Source organism: Eschrichtius robustus, chromosome 3, assembly GCF_028021215.1.
Source record: "Eschrichtius robustus isolate mEscRob2 chromosome 3, mEscRob2.pri, whole genome shotgun sequence".
In the NCBI taxonomy this organism is placed as follows: domain Eukaryota; kingdom Metazoa; phylum Chordata; class Mammalia; order Artiodactyla; family Eschrichtiidae; genus Eschrichtius; species Eschrichtius robustus.
In genome coordinates, this window is record NC_090826.1 from 184,439,259 (window position 1) to 184,459,297 (window position 20,039).

The following is a 20,039-nucleotide window of genomic DNA, read 5'->3' on the forward strand; positions in this document are numbered from 1 at the left end:
GGTCTTGTACATTGTCACTTGCTTAGCCTTGAGGTCCATGAGGTCCATGGTGGAGCCCTTTTTTTTTTTTTAAGTTTTTATTTTTTAGAGCAGTTTTATTTTTTAATTTATTTTTTAAAATTTTTATTTATTATTTTTGGCTGCGTTGGGTCCTCGTTGCTGCATGCGGGCTTTCTCTAGTTGCGGCAAGCGGGGGCTACTCTTCGCTGCGGTGCGCAGGCTTCTCATTGCGGTGGCTTCTCTTGTTGTGGAGCACGGGCTCTAGGTGCGCGGGCTTCAGTAGTTGCAGCACTTGGGCTCAGTAGTTGTGGCTCACGGGCTTAGTTGCTCCGCGGCATGTGGGATCTTCCCGGACCAGGGCTCGAACCCGTGTCCCCTGCATTGGCAGGCGGATTCTTAACCACTGTGCCAGCAGGGTTTACAATAAAATTGAGAGTTAGGTACAGAGATTTCCCATATACCCCCTGCCCCAACACATGGAGAGCCTTCCCCATTGTCAGCATCACCTACCAGATGGTACATTTTTTATTAAATAAACTTACATTGACAAATCATAATCACCCAAAGTCCATTACCTTAGGGCTTGCTCTTGGTGTTGTACAGTCTGTGGGTTTGGACAAAAGTATAATGACATGTATCCATCATTATAATATCATACAGAGCATTTTTCACTGCCCTAAAAATGCTCTGTGCTCTGCCTATTCATCTCTCCCTGGAGGCCTTTTTAGGACAGATGGAAGATTTGGTCATTCCAGTATGTGGATTTCCCAGAGTCCACATTGCAAAAAGCATAAAGGGATATGTAAGAATAAAGATGGAAATGGAAACCATAGGGTTTATTGAAGGCATAATGTTCTAGAAATCAATGGGGAGACTCTAGTCCTAACCCTGCCATATCTTTCTAGATGACTCTGGGCAGACAGTATAATTGCTCTGCATTTTCATTCTCTAACTGATAAAATACAGGGATTAGAATAGAGGATTAATACTGCCTCTATAATCTGTAATTATTTTACTCTAATTGTTAAATTGCTCAAGCTAAATTATTTGCATTATAGGGGAAAATCTTTAAAAACAATAACTATCATGAACTCTGTAAGAAATAAATAACTAAAATGGATACGCCCCACTATAGCAAGTAAAATCCTCTGGGAGTGGGTCAGCATATAACATTAGTAGAAAACATTAAGCCATCAAAATATTATTCCCTATTTAGATACACAAGCAGGAAATATAGAGACTTCAAAATACATAAACTTCTGACAGAGCTCTCAAGTTTTACACAAAATCTGAAATGTAAATTGCATTTTAAGTGTAACAAGTAGCCAGTTTTAACAACGGAGCAAGGCCGTGTACTAGCACTAACCTTAGAGAATAAGACATCTGACTTTAACTATAGATGTTTCCGTGAAGTGTCCAAGGAAAATACAGTCTTAAGGACTTGAACAATTTAATCTGAAGAAAAATACCACAATACTTAGCATAAGTATATATAAAAAATAAACAAATATATTTGCATTCAACAATTATGGTAAAGCAAAAATTCAAGAAATCCCAGAGGATATAAATATCATGAACAGGATTAGGAATGGGCTCTAGGTTTATGGAAGAAAAACTGCTTCTAAATAATCTCCAGAACTCTGTCCATTTCATCAACAACCGTAGTCTGACTGAGTTGTGAGAGTATGTTTATGAAAAAGTGACGTGTCTGTGAATTGTGTTCTGAAGATGAAGGTAAATATACAGAAATACAGGGTGTTCCTTTAATAGTTGCCAGATCATAATGATTGTGTGCCTAGACGGTCATCAGAAATTAATTCCTCTTTTAAAAATGATTCAGGACACTCACCTAAAGCAGGCCCTTTTCAGGCAGCATTGTTAAAGGAAGGAAAGTAGTACACAAGGTCTGAGGGGGGATGACTCCAGTCCAGCATGAAAAAAATCTGCACCAGGTTTGAAAAATCACCCCGTCCTCCTGTGTAAGTAAGATGCCAAGAATCACAACTGCTTTCCGAATCTAAGTCCCCGAGTCTTCTGTGAGGGAGCTGTAAGAGGGGAAGGGACAGAGGTGGCACCCAGGGGCTCTGAGACTCTGGCTTCTTTCTGAGTCAGGCAGAGCTCGGGAGCTGGACAGGGACCAGACCACCACCAGCACGTCGGAGCACGTCCTCCATGAGACCATGGCGCTTCAGACAGTTGCCCACCTTCTCATCTTCTGCCTCAGTCTCTCACTGCTCATCTCCGTAAAAAGTAAGCCTCTTCCATTTATTGAACTTCTGGCAATTTCCTGACTTTTAAATATTTCATGGGAATAGTGTGTAGTGTTGTGTGTTCTACAAAATGCAAGGCTTTAAAAAAAAGTAAAAAGAATTTGGTGTGAGCAAGCGTCCTGTGTTAAACAAATCAGTGGGACCAGTCAGTGTGAACAATTTTCTGATTCTATGATTTCCAGTAAGTATTCTAATAGAAAATGTTCTTTTTCAACCTTTTGAGTGGTGAGCAGGAGATTGAAATGGCCACACAGGGAAGGTTTTTTGTTGTATTTATACTTTTATGGACTAGATCTGGCACTTTGTAATTGATATCCTTTAAAAGGAAATTAATCATAAGCTATATAGCATTTTATTCCCAATACTGTGTATGTATCTTCACTTTTAAAGAGCTTTGTGTCCCAACATTTGCTCTCACAATCAAGGAGATAGAGTCTCAATTTCCCCCAAAGGATAATGGTTCAAAGCATTTCTTTTGCCAGAGAGAAATGGGCTTCCTTTCTATTGTATGTGCTTCTGTTTTATAAATGGAGATGTCATATTCCACAAACTTCCCCAAATAAAAACAAGAGTAATGTTTCTGAGATAATGTTGTTGGATGTACGGCAGTGTGGAAAATCAGAGGAGACCAACAGCCTCAGCTGTGTGTTTATGAAGGACAGTAGCTATTGAACATGTTTAAAACAAAGACAGGCAGAGTGTGTGCTTGTCAAAGGGGCCATGTGATTTGTGTCTGTCAAATCTGAATATCAATAAGGCAAAGCCATAGCACAGCTGCTGTTGAACAAGACTCCTTGGTGTTAGAACGCAGTGTTGTGTAATCTGGGTCACCTGCTGTGGCTGCACCAGCGAGACTGTTACTTGTATGGTTTACAGCTGAGCGTATATCAGAGGTTTGGTGAAAACAGGAATAGATGCTATAGCTAAGGCAGCTGAAGCCAAGTGGAGAAAAACCAAGCCAAACTAAAGGAAGGAACAGTAAATTCGCAACACATACACACACACTCAGGATTTTTTTCCACAGTGGTACTTATTGAAAAGAGTTGTTATTTAAATAGTATTCATCCTCCTTGGAACTTAAAGTGGGCCGCCTGCAATAGGAAGTGAGGCACAGAAGCGATACTTTGAGACGTGGGGGTAGAAATGGAGCAAAAGAAATGACAAGACACGTAAAACGCAAGATGAAGTGAGTTTACAGTACATTTTATGGCAAAGACCTTTGTAATTCCAATGCAGGGTATATTCTAATTCCTAGTGTTTTCTGCACTTAGCTTTTAAGGAGATGAATATGTAACCTCTAGAGTACCATCTCTTTTTTTAGGGGCTCAACTGTGCAACTGAAATTACATACAAATAATTTGTTTTCTCTCTCTTTGAGTGGGGGATTATTTATTGATAGTCTTTAAATAAGTACTTTGTAATTACTTGATATATTCTCTAGCACAATATTTTTATTAGTTAAAAAAAATTTGAAGCCTCATTTTGTTTAATTTTTAGGCAGGCAGACTCTTATCTGTGTTAATATATTTGCTGGCAAGTTGTGATGATATTGCCTTCCTCGTCAAAACACTTAGTTTAGACTTTTTTTTTAACTGACTTGAAAACTTTCACAACCTCAGCCTTCTTTTCCACCCTTGCCTCTTAGTACTCATGACACAGATCCTATATTCCAGCCATATTAATAAAATAATAGCTAATAGTAAAAGTTGCTGACATTGCTAAGCATTTTATATATGCTATATTTCATTTAATTCTTACAACTCCACCATAAGATAGATATGATAATAATCATCCGTATTGTATAGAATCAGATGGCTATCCCAGGTATCTCAGCCTGGGATACATAGCAGAGAGCTGGAATGTTTAAGATGCAGCCTTTCAAGTCCAGCCCCAGATATTTTGTATGTCTGGGTAGGTCCCATGAGTATGTAGTTCAACAAGCTCTCTGTTTCAAATGCAGGTGATCACAAGTTCTACACTACCCAATATATCTTTCTTGAGAACTTTAGTCATCAGTGTTGTAAGATATAAACATCTCTCTCTCTCCTCGGAAGGATTATTATTTAGGAGAGAAAATAAGCAATATGAGCTTTACAAGCATTATTTCCATTTAACATACACGACAAGTAGAACTTGTCATTAATTCGATTTTATAGCTGAAGAAACAGTGGCACAGCGAGGCTATTTACTTTCCCGAGGCCATGCTGCAGTGAATGGTGGACCTGGGACTAGGACCCAGAGGTCCGACCCTGGATTCTGTGCTCTTAGCTTACGTGTACAGACTCTGTTGAAGGGATAGTGCGGAGGGGTTAGCGTGCTGCTCAGAACACAATAAAAGCACACAGAAAATTTTAGTTCTTTGGATCATATGCGTTCAAAGAATCAATGATTTTTCTTCTTGAACTTCGAAATACATTCTTTTAAAATTAAGAGAAAAGAGTGACCCTTGACTCCATACTATATTTTTTCATGAAAGTGGTGCCTTGCTCTCCTACAAGGGGCATGCTGTGACCTTGATGCATGAATCTGTGGTGAAAGGCTTTAAAGAAACTACCTTATTAGAGCTACCATGCATTAGAAAAGTGATTGATAGCTGTATTTCATGAGTCTTTTATGCATTTGGAGGTAAACTGAATATTGTCAATGTAAATTCCACATCTAGTTTAATTTAAAATTAATTGTTTTAACCCATATTCAAAGTGTGGTCATAGTATGCAAGTGAAATGTGGTTTGATAAGATTATTATTAAAGTTATTTGAATAATTTCAAAGACTTTGGGATACCATCCCATCTTCTAGAACCTGTTGGCAATTATTAAGTAGCTGAATTTGAATAGAGTTATTTTAAAGAATGCTTTCTTTTCAATCTACCTAAAGTATAAAGAAATAGAATCTATAAAGACAAAATATGGTCGTATTTATTCAATCTTAATGCCGCTATCAAGAAATAATTGAGTTTGCTCAATAGGTCAGAGAAGGTTGATGTTATTCATTAGGGAGTAATCGTCTACTTTTCTTTAAAATGTTACTTATGTAGAAACATTTGAAACTTTTATATTCACCGTTCCAGTTAACATCTTTGCAGCAGCATGTTGTAAAGTGCTTACAGAATTATCAGAGTGAGAAAAAGATATCTTTGCTTCTTCATAAATTAAACAATTATCTCATCAGTTTACAGTAGAAGTCTCTACTTCATGAAGGTTAGTCACTGTTCCCTGAATCATGCAGCAGAATTAATTTTAGCTTGTAATTTTTGAGGCTTATTTTAGGCGAATCAGATTTTTCAGGAGAATTGCATTCTTTTTTCACCTTTGGTGATTTTCAAAAATTACCATTAATGGTATTACAATATCAAATTTTGAAATTCGAGAGGATAAGAACAATCAGGGTTTTTAGTTCTCTTTTATATTTTACTGCTGATTTATTGGAAATCCCTGAGAAGCCCAAGTTTCTCCTTTTAGAAGATGAAAATGAGAGTATCCGTCTTCCCCATTCACACCATCCCTGTTCACATTAGATTAAGCTTCACTATACATACTTACATTACAATTTGCATTTCTTTTCATAATACGTACCAAACTTTGAAAATATTACTTTTGTGTTGACTTAGTTTTACCTATGAGGTTGTAAGACATGGTTGTAGAAACCATGGGTGTTTTGCTAACTGATACATCCTTAGTCAGTGGGTAGCTACTGTCTAGCTCAGGGTAGTCACTCAAGGAATAGTTATTAAATGAGTAAATGAATAATGGAACTTTTATAGCATTTGCTATAAGAATTGAATATCTTCCTTACTCATGACATTTTGGCATTATTTTTTAACCCTTACATTGTTTTATTTTTTATAATAGACTTTATTATTTTAGAATAATTTTAGGTTTACAGAAAAATTGAGAGGATGGTACAGGAGGGCCGCCTATATCTCATACTCAGTTTCCCCTATTCTTAACATCTTACATCAGTATGGTAGATTTGTTACAATTAATGAACCAATATTGATACATTATTATTAACTAAAGTCAATAGTTTATTCAGATTTCCTTAGATTTTTTACCCGATATTTTTTTTCATATTCTGGAATTCTGTTCAGAATATCATGTTATATTTGGTTGTCAAGTACCCTTAGGTTCTTCTTGGCTGTGGCAGTTCCTCTGGTGTGGTTTTTGATGACCTTGACAATTCTGAGGAGTACTGTTTAGGTATTTTATAGGCTCCTCCAATAGTGGTATTTGTGGGATGCTTTTCTCATGGTAAGACTGGAGTTATGGGTTATTGGGAGGAAGACCACAGAGGTAAAATGTCATTCTCAAGATATCACATCAAGGATCTGTGCAATCAACATGATTTATGACTTCTCTCTCCTTTTTTTTTTTTTTTTTTTTGACTTATGACTTCTGATGTTGACCTTGATCACTCGGGACATGGTATTTGTCAGGATTCTCCACTGTAAACTTCTTTTTTCCCTTTCTGTACTTTCTTCTTAGGAAGGAAGTCACTATGCACTGCCCACACCTAAGGAGAGGAGAATTATGCTCCCCTCTGGGAGAGCAGAGCATCTACATAAATTACCTGGGATTCTTCCATATGGGAGATTTGGCTTTTCTCCATCGTTTATTAATTTATTCGAGTGTTTATGTCACTATGGAGTCATGGATATTTATTTTGTACTCTGGGTTATACTACTAATACTACTACTACTTTACTGTCTAATACTTACTGTCTAATACTACTTTACTGTTTTGTTTCTCAAGTTGTTCTAGCTTTGGCCACTGGGAGTTCCTTCACTTGGTTCCTGTTCTCTTTTATCCTACTCCCTATCAACGTGAGGTGCTTTACTTCCTGACTTTCTGGCTCTACAAGATGTTCCAGACTTGTCTTGTGTATTTCCTGCCCCAGTCCTACCATAAGCCATTGCTCCCGTGAGCCCTGGTTCCTTTTCACTAGAGAATGGCAATAGAAACCAATTATCTGAATGTAAGGTGTGCTTGGTGCCACTGGGGTATCATTTCTTTTAGGCCATCTCAGCTGATAGAGCACAGAAATATATGTGTGTATATACACATTTCCTTACATATATCTATATGTACATTGGTATATATATTAAGCTAAACATGAGTTTATGTTGATGCCTCTAACTTCATTACCACATGGATCATTCTAGCTTCCTCCCCCTCCTTGTCTGTAAATTCCCACTCTAACAGTGAGAAACCTGCCATCTGCCATTTATTTACTTAATTGTTTAAATTCAGTAAATATAATTTTAAAAGTATGTAAAGTATATAGGAGTGTCAAATTCTTAACCCATAATCCTGTAGAAATACCCTTATCAATTTGAGTACACTACTTATGTGCATTTCCTTTTGTCTTTAGTCTTAACACTTTGCTTGTTTCCTTAGGACAGCACCTTTTCCCCCACCCCCTTCTGTGTGATTGTTTTATACATTTTTTGTGTGTCACAATCAACATTCTTTCCTGGGATCTTTGCATACAATAAAATTCACTCTTTGTGCTCTAAGGTTCTATAGGTTTTGACAAATGCTCCATTACAATAGTATACAAAATAGTTTTACTACCCTAAAAGTCCCCTGTGATTTACCTTTTTTCACCCTCCTTTCCTGTCCCCAACCCCTGGGCAATCACCGATCATTTTATTGTCTCTATGGTTTTGTCTTTTACGGGATGGCATATAATTGGAATGATAAAATATGTAGCCTTTTCAGACTAGCTTCTTTCAAGTAGCAAAATTCATTTAAGGGTTCTCCATGACGTTTTGTGACGTGATAGCTCATTTCTTTTTATCACTGGATAATATTCCATTGTATAGATGTACCACAGTTTGTTTATTCAACTATTGGAGGTCATCTTGGTTGCTTCCAATTTGGGGCTATGGTATTAGTTTCCTAAGGCAGCTGTAACCAAGTGCCATAAACTGTGTAGCTTAAACAGAAATTCATTCTCTCATAGTTCTGGGGGCTAGAAGTCTGAAATCAAGGTGTCAGCAGGGCCCTGCTCCCTCTAAAATCCTTCCTTGCTAATTCCCAGCATCTGGTGGTGGTCTTCAATCCCTGGCATTCCTTGCCTTGCAGCTGCATCACTCCAAGCTCTGCCTATATAATTATGCGGTGTTCTCCCTTCATCTGTCTATAGCTCTTCTCTTCTTTTTATAAAGACATCAGTCATATTGGGTTAGGACCCGTCCTAATAACCACATCTGAACTTGATTACACTTACAAAGACCCTATTTACAAATAAAGTAAACAAGGCACAGGTACCAGGGGTTAGGACTTCAACATATCTTCTTGGGAGACACAGTTCAACCCATTATATCTATTATAAATAAAACTCTGATTTATGATGAAACTGCTTGATTAATACCACTTTTATTGGGCAAAATTAACTTTACATGCAAATTGAATTATAAAAGGATTTTTTAAACTTGATAAGTGCTCAGTGTAATATGTCTATATTCTTCTCTTATTTTTCCTCATTCTTTACACTATCCCCACCTTCCACACATTAAACCTTTGGTTTTGAATTGAGGGCTCAGAAATTTCCTCCCACATAGATTTTCCTCATGACATTAGAGTCTGGTTAATATAGAGAGTGGCACCAGAATTGGGCATAAATGTGTTTTCACGTTTTCTTGGGACAAATAGCTTAGCACTCTTCCCCTACATGAATGTTCAATACTTTAACCTACTTTTCTTTCACAGACTGTGTTTGTTACTTGGGGCACCAAAAGATTACTGTCTTTCATTATCAATTCAAAACAATGATTATAAATTACTTTGTTGTAAATGTATTATTTGTTGTATTTATTAATATAATGTCATTCTTTATTTTCTTCTTATGATTTTGCCATAACAGTGAAATTGGAGGAAGGAATGTACTTAGTCATCTAGAACTAGGTTGTTGATATTGTTAACACCCTTTATCAGTCTTCTAGGGTTTCCTTCCCAATTTAATAAAAAGCAGTGACTCCTCCAAAGTTTTCCAGCAATGTGTTAGGTAAGTTGTCATATATTCCCTAGCCTTCTTTTTGTTCTCGGAAAAGTTCTATTACAAGGAAAACTCAAGCCAGTGTACTTAGAATAATAACAGTATGGGACCAAAAAACAAGAAAAGGCATGGCAGTAGGTATGAGCATGACTATTCAGAGCCAAAATGTTTTGGCTGGAACAGAAAGTTTATTGGTTGTAGAGGGAAATCAAGGTAAGATTAGTTGTCCCCAGCCTCGAGATAGGATAATTAATAAATATTTTAAAGTTTACTGTTTACTCACTCATTTCTTCATTGACTCCTTTATTCAACAAGTATTTATTAAGTCTACATGCTTGCTACTGCTCAGAGGATACAGCAGTAAACAAAGAGACCACAATCGTTGCTATTGTGAAGTTTATATTTTAATGGGGTGAGACCAAATAAGTCTCAAAAACCAAATAAGTACAATATGTAATTATAAGCTGGCAATAAGTGCTCTGGAGAAAAGCAAAGGATGAGAGACAGAGAGCAGCTGAGCCATGAGGTTACCTGGGTGAATACCATTTTGGCAAAGAAAATAGGGGCAACTAGTCCTGAGGGAGGAGTGTGCCCAGAGTGTCTGAGGTATTGCCAGGTGTCCAACGTTGCTGGATTGGATTAAGCAAAAAAAGAGCAAAGTAGGAGAGGTCTCAGGGGTTTTGTTATCCATATCTGGAGTCCTACAGAGTAGCTATTATTAAGCCAATTAAGACACCTGAGACCATGGTAGCTTACGTGATATACCTAAAACACAGCTACAAGGTGATACAACTGAGATTTAATCCTAGGCCTGTCAGGTTCTAAGCCTCATACCAGCTCACAAAAGACAAGACTTGTTAAACATTCAGGAATTTTGCAAGCCAGTTATTAAACTGCTGGTGGCGTCAATGAGCAACGGTGGAAGTAATTGCATCACAGAAATTGACAAACACTACAAATCAGGGTGGTTTTTTTTGTTTTGAAAAAAATTAGTCCTAGATAACTGAGTATCCATTTCACCTTTAAAACTTTTCCAAATTAAAAATGTTTACAGTTTCAACTGCTATTCCACTCCTGTGACTAATATCTGCAGAGACAAAACTTGCTCCTATGTAACCTAGATTAAACTTTCTGTGGTCTTTTTGGTTCTTCACATAATTGTGCTGATAATTCCCAAATGAATGATTCTTTTCTCTGAATCCAAAATTCTTTGATCCTTAAAATAAGTCCACTTTAGGCAAATTAGTGAGAGCAGAGTGCTAATGAGGCTGGGTTTATTGTTCAATCTCAGTGTGGTTCTGTTTGCTTGGCACAGAGACCGAGTGTATACAATGAGTACTGGTCAGTCTGATCTGCTGGTCTCAAATTTGTCGCATTGAACACAAGGAGAGAGAATGGAAATAGCTCTTAGCAAATCAAGCATCACTACTGGAAAAATCAGTTGTGAGTTAGCAGCAATAACTTTTTCATACAGGGAATTCATTATTTTGATTTCATATCTGTCTATAATTTTAGTGATCCTTTTAATATGAAGAACAAATATTTATATTCAGCATTAATTTTTAAATAAGTAGAGTCAGGACATTCAGATTTGGGCCCTGGCCCATCATTAGTTAATTGCATATCCATGAATGCATCTTTTATGCTAATTTCTCACTTGTAGAATGAGGGGGGTAGATTATATAATTACCAGGTTCCTGTGAGATCCACATTTTTTGATTCCATGATTATTCTAAGTAATGGAATCATAGGCTTGGATAAGTAAAGAGTGGTTTTTTTAAATTAATTTTTTTATTGGAGTATAGTTGATTTACAATGTTGTGTTAGTTTCTGCTATACAGCAAAGTGAGTCAGTTATACCGTACACATATATACATCCACTCTTTTTCAGATTCTATTTCCATATAGGTCATTACAGAGTATTGAATAAGAGTTCCCTATGCTATACAGTAGGTTCTTATTAGTTATCTATTTTATGTATAGTAGTGTGTATATGTCAATCCCAATCTCGCAATTTATCCCCCCCTCCTTTTCCCCTTTGGTAACCATAAGTTTGTTTTCTATATCTGTGACTCAGTTTCTGTTTTATAAATTGGTTCATTTGTACCATTTTTTAGATTCCATATAACAGTGATATCATATAATATTTGTCTTTCTCTGTTTGACTTACTTCACTCAGTATGACAATCTCTAGGTCCAGTCATGTAGCTGCAAATGACATCATTTCGTTCTTTTTTATGGCTGAGTAATATTCCACTGTATATACGCACCACATCTCCTTTATCCATTCCTCCATCAGTGGACATTTAGCTTGCTTCCTTGACCTGGATATTGTAAATAGTGTTGCAATGAACATTGGGATGCATGTATCCTTTCGAATTATGGTTTCCTCCAGATATTTGCCCAGGAATGGGATTGCTGGATCATATGGTAGTTCTATTTTTATTAGTTTTTTAAGAAATCTCCATACTGTTCTCCACAGTGGCTGTACCAATTTACATTCCCACCAACAGTGTAGGAGGGTTCCCTTTTCTCCACACTCTATCCAGCATTTATTGTTTGTAGATTTTTTGATAATGGCCATTCTGACCAGTGTGAGGTGATACCTCATTGTAGTTTTGATTTGCATTTCTCTAATAATTAGTGTTGTTGAGCATCTTTTAATGTACCTCTTGGCCATCTGTATGTCTTCTTTGAGCAATGTCTAGAACTTCTGCCCATGTTTTGATTGGGTTGTTTGGTTTTTTTTTTTGATATTGAGCTGTATGAACTGTTTGTATATTTTGGAGATTAATCCCGTATCAGTTGCTTTGTTTGCAAATATTTACTCCCATTCTGTGGGTTTTCTTTTCATTTTGTTGATGGTTTCCTTTGCTGTGCAAAAGCATTTAAGTTTAATCAGGCTCCATTTGTTTATTTTAGTTTTTATTTTCATTACTCTCGGAGGTGGATCAAAAAAGATATTGCTGCAATTTATGTCAGAAATTGTTCTGCTGATGTTTTCCTCTAAGAGTTTTATAGTATCCCATCTTATATTTAGGTCTTTAATCCATTTTGAGTTTGTTTTTGTGTATGGTGTTAGAGACTGCTCTAATTTCATTCTTTTACATGTAGCTGTCCAGTTTTCCCAGCACCACTTATTGAAGAGACTGTCTTTTCCCCATTGTATATTCTTGCCTCCTTTGTCATAGATTAGGTGACCATTGGTGCATGGGTTTATCTCTGGACTTTCTATCCTGTTCCGTATCATTTTTCACAGAATTAGAACAAAAAAGTTTACAATTTGTATGGAAACACAAAAGACCCTGAATAACCAAGGCAATCTTGAGAAAGAAAAACAGAGCTGGAGGAATGAGGCTCCCTGACTTCAGGCTATAGTACAAAGCTACTGTAATCCAAACAGTATGGTACTGGCACAAAAACAGAAATATAGATCGAGTGTTTTTGTAATTCACCCTGTATGACGCAGCTTTCATTAGATTATGCTGCAACAATCAAACTCAACATCTTAGCAGTTTACAACAACAAAGGTTTATATTTTGTTCCCACCACATGTTGTGGGCAGGTTGACTGTAACTCTACTTCATGTATCTTCATCTGGAGACACAGGTTGAAGAGGTAATCCCTTTTTAGAACTGGTGTTTTCACAGCAGAGGGAAAGAGCGTTGGTAGAACCATGTCATGGCTTCAGTGTGTATGTGACCTATGTCAGTCTGGCTCATATTTAATTCATCAAAGCAGGTCATGTTGCTAAGCCTGATGTCATTGAATGAGGGATATATTAAGGCAGAAAATATTTGAAACAAATAGTATGGTCTACTTTACTTTTCCCTTGTTTCCAACTTCCAGAGGGCAATTTCTATACAAATTTGTTTAAATAAACATTAAGGATGAATATTAAAAATTTACTGACATTGACAAACATTTCAACAAATATTTATTAAGTAGTTAATATGAGCAAGGTATTGACTATAGAAAATACCATTGTTCTCCAGGCAAATCTACACTATAGTGGGGTGGACAGATGTGTAAAGGCTGTTCACACATTGTTGTCTAAGAGAATAATCACACTTTAAAGTTTTGTCAGAGATCTGTGCATGTATCTAGGCATTCTTTTCCAATGTAGATTGAGAAAATTTAGTCCAAAAACTCAAACTAATCTTGTGATATGAAGAAATTTTTTCTGAAAGGAAATATAATCAAGCTTGCTCTGAAGTCATTAACCCTAATAAAATTAATTATATTTTGAGGTTAAGTTCAACTCAGAATTTAGGCAATAGCATATCCGGTTTGTATATTATAAATTCCTAGTTATCTCCATCCTCATTTCATTTACTGATATCCTTAGAAACTTGAAAGGAAAAACTGTTTCTCCCTCTACTCACCAGTCTTCTCGCACCCAACACAGTCAACACCCTGGTCACCAGCTGTGGGGTAGTTTTGCCCTCACCAAGCAATTCTCCAATTCTCTGTGCAAACCAACTGGGTGTCCTACATTTCAACTAAATTCTGACGCTGTCTACCTGGGGCTAGCTCAGACCCCACAGGTTAAGGGTTCAGTCCCACTCCCATCTCCCCCACTTCAGACACCAATTGCAAGTCTAGGTTGTCACCTGTGCTTCTGACTGGCTGGCTATAAATCAGAGGTTCCCACAACCACTTCCTCAAGTTTGATAATTTGCTGGAGTGGCTAACAGAACTCAGTGCGAAAACAACAGTTTACTTACTAGATTACTGGTTTATTATAAAAAGATACAACTCTGGAACAGCCAGATGGAAGAGATGCCCAGGGCAAGGTGTGGGAGGCAGGAGGGATGGACTCGGAGCTTCCACGCCCTCTCCAGGCGAGCCACCCTCCCAGCCCCTCCATGGGTTCATCAACCCAGAAGGTCTCCAAATCCCCACAGTTGGGTGTTTTTATGGATGCTTCATTATGTAGGCATGATGATCAAATCATTGATCACAGGTGATTACCTCAACTTCCTGCCCGTGTCTCCTCCCCAGAGGTCAGAGGATGGGGCCGAAAGTTCCAACCCTCTAATCCCTTGGTTGGTTACCCTGGCAACTAGGTCCCATCAGGTGTTTATCTAGGGTTTCCCAAAATCACCTCGTTAACATAAACACTGGTGTGCTTGAAAGGGCTGTTATGAGTAACAAGGCGCTGCTTTTGCCTTTAATCACTGGAACTATCGATATTTCAGGAACCAAGGACAAAGACCAAATAATATAAAAATGATGCTCCCAGGGCTCTTAAGAAATTACAAGAATTTGAAGAGCTATGTGCCAGGAACCATGGATGAAAACTTTAAAAAAAATATTTCTTATTATATCACAATGTCACACACCTCTATGAGAGGCTGGGTAAGGAAAGAGAAGAGAAATAAAATGCAAAGCTTTACATTTTAAGTATCAATGCCTGAGAATTGCATCAAACTCACTATTTTAAGAATCTATTATTAAAAGATAAACTGAGCCATATTAAAATTTTAAGAGTTTATTTGAGTAAAAATAGATTTGAATGCCAAATTGCACAGTCAGAATTTGGAAATACTGATTGCACTATTTATGAGACCTTCTAAATTTTGGTACACTGGACAATTTAAAACTTTTGGTCCCCTGAATTATATAGCCTTTGGGTAGAAACGGCATCAGAGTCTGCCTCCAGACTTTGGGCTTGATGAAGAAAAACATTAATGCAAATATAATGGGCAATGAGAAATCAGAAAATATAATCAAAGGAGAGAGATGCAGTGGGAACATCATCAAGCCAGCCTGTGAATAGGTTCCACCTGTGAATAATGACCTATTGCTTAAACCATAAGAAATAAAGGTATTAAAGACTACGTATCATGTATTCATCACCAGTGCATGTGCTACAAGTATAATTTCAAATACCAACATACTGTATATTCTCAAAGGGAATTTGTTGTGAGACTGGTGAATTTCAAAGAGCCATGAACTTTGGGAATAAACTGACTTCCAAAAAATCTAAATATCATACTGACCATGTATGCTATTAAGCACATTTCTCTAAGGCTTTTTTTCCCCCTCAATAGGTAATCATGAACACTGGAATTGTTTAGAGTGAAGATTGTCACAAAGATATATCTCATTAATTCTTAGGGTCAGTTGTGTGCCTACCATCAATATAATTGTTTATTTTTTAGATGAAGGATAGTTTTTATTATGTCCTTTTCCTGGGAAATATTTCACTGTTAATTGATCAAAGCTGATGAATTCATATTTTATGAAGGCAACATTTTCTTAGGTAACTCTATTTTCTTTTGCTATTTTATGGAATATAAGTAACCATATTTTGTAAACTAAATTGGTCAGTGAGATTGTGTGTACAGCAATGGTTTACACAATTTAAAGTGTAAAATAAACACATGGGGGGTCATTTAAACGATGGGTTTTTTTTTATGGGTTCTAAATCCAGATGTTATGATTCAATTATTCCTGGTGGGACCCAGCAATCAGGTTTTTTCTTTTCCTTAAAAACAAACCCCACATGACTGTGATGCATGTCTTTTACAGATTAGACTTTGAGACACTAATCCATAGTTTAACAAAGTAGGAGTTGGTAAATGATTGATTCTTAAAGTGTGGTGAAAACTGGCATGAGGGAAGAAGTCGGGAGAGTAGGGGAGTAACGGGGTAAGAAAAAGGCGAGAAGCAGTCAAGGGCACAGTGCATTTGGGACCTATTAATAGAAAAAGGGAACGGGGAAGTGACGTGAGATGAGGGGCTGTGGGCAGGGTGCACACGAGAAGAGGCTGTAAGTGCCGCAGTGGGCAGTGATCAGATAGTCACAGGTGCCCAGGTGTTTTCACACCGTGGTCCAAAGAGAAAGGATAATGTATGCGTACCGCGCTTACCGCGTAGTCAGGACTGTTGACAGCAAGGGTGACCACTTGGTGGCCTGCGGCTCCGGCACCCCTGTAACCTACTCTGGGCACACGTTTGGGAAGTGCCAGTGAAGGACATGGGAAGCCCCTGAGGGACTTGAAACAGGAACACTGACATGGCCACAATGAGCAGGTTCTGGAGGGCAAGGCTGTAGGTCAGAGACCTCGAATGAAATGATGGGGACCTGAACGGTGTGGTTATAGTAAGGAGGAAGAAACAAGGGTGGACTTAAAATATTTCGGGGGGAAATCAGCTTCATGTTTGATGAGAAATGAGAGAGGGAAAGGGAGTATCGTGAAGGATGACTTCCAGGCCTCCAGCTTGCCCACCTTAAATAATGCTATGACGTCATCATCTGAAATCATAAAGGCAAGGAAGAAAGTAGGGTGCATACACTTTTTTTTTTTTTTAATGCCTACAGTACCAGGTATTCCCAGACCGCTCCCATCCAAGTACTAACCAGGCCCAACCCTGCTTATCTTCTGAGATCAGACGAGATCCCGCGTTCAGGGTGGTATGGACATAGTCGCATACTTACACTTTAAACCTGTCTATTTTGAAATATAATTGGGACATTCAGGTGAAGATGTCCATCAGACAGTTAGAGACGCCCCTCCAAAGTTTAAGGGAGAAACTCAAGTACAGATAAAGAGTCGAATCCTCACTTGCTAATTCAATAACTACCATTGAGCCCACACTATGGACTATTTTCCATGACAGGAACAGGGCACACAAGTATCTGAGAGAAGTTGTATAAAATATTTTCACATTGTGTATCAAAAGCCTTAAATAAGAATGTTCATACCTAATGACCTAGAAACTCTTCTAGAAAAATAATAATTGAAAATTAGGGCAAAGATTAACATGCCAAGGTAGCCATAACATTTGCATATAGTGGGAAATTAGGAATAACTTTAATGAAATCAATCAAGCACATTTGTACTAAGAAAATGTTTGAAACATAAATTGTGTTGCTTTATGCTCTGGTATCTAGAGATAACTCTCAAAGACAAACAAAATCCAGTAACCAAAATGAAATTAAAATAATTCAAATGTTTTCTGGGGTCTCTTAAGAAAAAAATAAATACAGAATATAATACACAGAAAAACTTCGAAAAATACTTTCTCCATTTTTATGTTCTCAATATCTCTGACTACTTCCCAAAGTCCAGTCTCTCAGCCTCCCCAAAGCTCCTTTCTCTTGAAGTCCTCATAGGCCCCCCTTTCTTGCCCCTTGGACACAAATCTCTACTCTCATAAAAATTCCCTGTCTTAGATTTTCAAGTTCCATTTCTCTCCTTTTCCATTATATCAATTTTGCATCACAAAAACCCAGGAACAAAGCTGGCGAGGATAAAATGTTTCATAGAGGTTAGGGGAGGGGTAGGGAAGATGAACAAACAAAGCCAAATTTCCTCTAGTGAATAAGGAAAGAGGGAAAGAATGCCAACACTTATTCAGAAGTTAACTTTTGCCTCTCAAAAAATTGTAAGTGATAAAAAACCCATGCGGGATGTCAAATTGTATATCATGTACAACACACAATATGTGATGTAAAAAATAGGCAAAATTTTTAATCACCATAGAATAGTATTTGTACTAAAATAAATTTTATTTCAAAATAGTATAGGTATTCCAACAATTGTGGGCTTAAATTTTAAGTCACAGAGCTTCTGCTAACAGAAGGAGCTATATAGGGACAAAAATATTAAGTAAATATTTGCTGGTTTTAAGATGCTAAAAATATATACTTATTAGAAATCAGTTTCAAAAATATGTAAGAAATGAGAAATAGTTCATTTCAATTGTAAGGTGAGTGACCTTGAACCATTTTACTTAAACTCTGCGTTTTCCATTCCTGCAAAATGGAAATGGTGATTATGTCCAACTGCATTGTAGTATTGTGAGGATTGAATAAATTCATGTATGCGCGACATCCACTCTGCTCTACCAGGAGCTGAGGTCTTAACTTCAGATTGACAGTCAAACTCAAAATTCGCCATAGGCTTCATCAAGCACCAGTTTTGGTTATCTTTAAGAAAGTTTGCAGGACAAGCATCATGGCACACAAAACAACATGGCAGTAGTCCTATATTTCCTAGGGACAGCTCTCAATGTCCTGGCCATCCTGCACACTGGGTGTGTGGCATCACAAGGGGCAAAGTTGACTAGACACAGCTTCAGCCCAGGGTAGCCATCGGCTCTGAGGTCCTTTCACCTTTTATAATGAGCCCTGTGCCTGTACCCTCTGTGGGTCACATCTCCCCAGGTTGACGTGAGTAGCCCCCGTGCTCCAGGACAGCTCCATTCCATTAGTTCCCAGTTACTCATAGACAGCCTTAACGATGATTACAAGTGCGTATCCTGGGACATGGGATTCTCACTTATCTTGCATCTGATTTAGATGCAACTATTCTTCATTTGCTGCTGCAAGACTAAAGGTCGAATCTTCAGGCCTGCTTTACACAGACACATAGTAAGCACATAAAAATCTTACAATCATTGCATTTGTCTTTCAAAAATGGATAAATCAAGTGTTCATTATAATACTATAATTGTTTTAAAAAGAGAACAAGGAAATCTACTGCTTGGTTGACATATCTTTTCTTCCTTGATGGTTTTTTAAAAATGATCATTGCTGAAATCAGATGTTCACCCTATGCTCTGTCACAATCCTTTCACTTCTAGTAAAATTTAAACCTACTCTGTCCTTGAAAGCAGTTTGTGTTGCAGGTCAATAATTATCATGTCATGTAACAATTCAGTGTAGCAGGAGTGAGGGAGTATGACAAGTTGTGGTCTTGAGTGTAAGTGGCAGAAATAGGTCAGGAGTGAAGGCTACTGAAGGGTGAGATGGTCGTTAACCTGTGAAGGATGATTCTGATCAACACTGAAGTCCCTCTGGCTGGGAAGTGACCTGGATGGTAGTTGGGATAATTGGTTGGAGGGAGTGGAAAGGCGAGGCTCCATGTGCTCCAAGGCCACGGCTTCTAAGAAGATTGTGCAAGGAAATGATGGCTAAACTACTTCGAATGATAAGTGACCATGGATTTGGGGGTCAGAGAGTAAAAAGAGAGAATTTGGAAAGAAATGGAGGAGGGGGGAGAGCTTGGTCAACTTGGCAGAGGCCACAGCCTCCGGAGGAAAATAGCCAGTGAAACGTTCCTCTCCGTGGGGTGTTCAAAGGGCGAGGAATGAGAATGTCAGAGTCTCAATTTTAACTCCTCTGTATTACCGCATTTTAAAGCCTCTCTGTCCCTCCAAACTTTCTGTAAGATTTTATTACCTTTCTAGCCTTGGGGAGTGGAATTGTGAATAATGGTAATAATGGTGGAACTGAGCTATGAACAGTATATTGTGACTCGCATTTGCCTCCCTGCTGAGGCCAAAGTGATGGGAACAAGGGTTTTTGAGAGATCATAGTCCAGAAGTTTTGAGAGGTGATGCTGACTCAGGAGGCAACCTCTTCCCATTTTCACCAGAGGACGAGCCTGCCAGGGAAACACACATGCTGATTAAATAGTGAAGAGAATCACCTACATAGAATTAAAGCTGTCTCAATAAATCTTACTTTTAAGGAATTACTAATTTAATTTTATTTATTCTCTGAATTAGAAAAGAATCTATTTTTTATAAAGTTTTCCTGGCCTGTGTGTGTGTCTAGGACTTCTTAGCCAGCACAGTAAAGTCACAGTGTTTTTTTACAATTAATCTTCAGTGTGATCACAGGTTCTTAGTACCCAAGGACCCCTGGGTGCCGTGGATGCCCTCTTAATGCACCACCCAGCCCCGTGATTTTATAAAGAAATCACTGACACAGGTCTCATTTTTTGCATTATAATTTTATAAAAATTTTGTTTAT

General features: G+C 37.7%; 1 protein-coding gene and 1 pseudogene across 4 annotated transcripts in view; one reads left to right on the forward strand and one right to left on the reverse strand.

Annotated features, from left to right (window-relative positions):
- CRB1 (crumbs cell polarity complex component 1) overlaps positions 1–20,039 on the forward strand; it is a 275,719-nt gene that overhangs the window by 57,759 nt on the left and 197,921 nt on the right. For 3 of the 4 annotated variants that reach the window (XM_068541848.1, XM_068541846.1, XM_068541847.1), the window contains one exon: positions 2,113–2,250. The exons of the other annotated variant lie outside the window; for it this stretch is intronic. In XM_068541848.1, coding sequence (XP_068397949.1) covers positions 2,113–2,250 — 138 coding nt within the window. The remainder of the gene's footprint in view (positions 1–2,112; positions 2,251–20,039) is intronic. 4 annotated transcript variants of the gene reach the window in all.
- On the reverse strand, positions 16,590–16,705 carry LOC137763223 (5S ribosomal RNA; annotated as a pseudogene).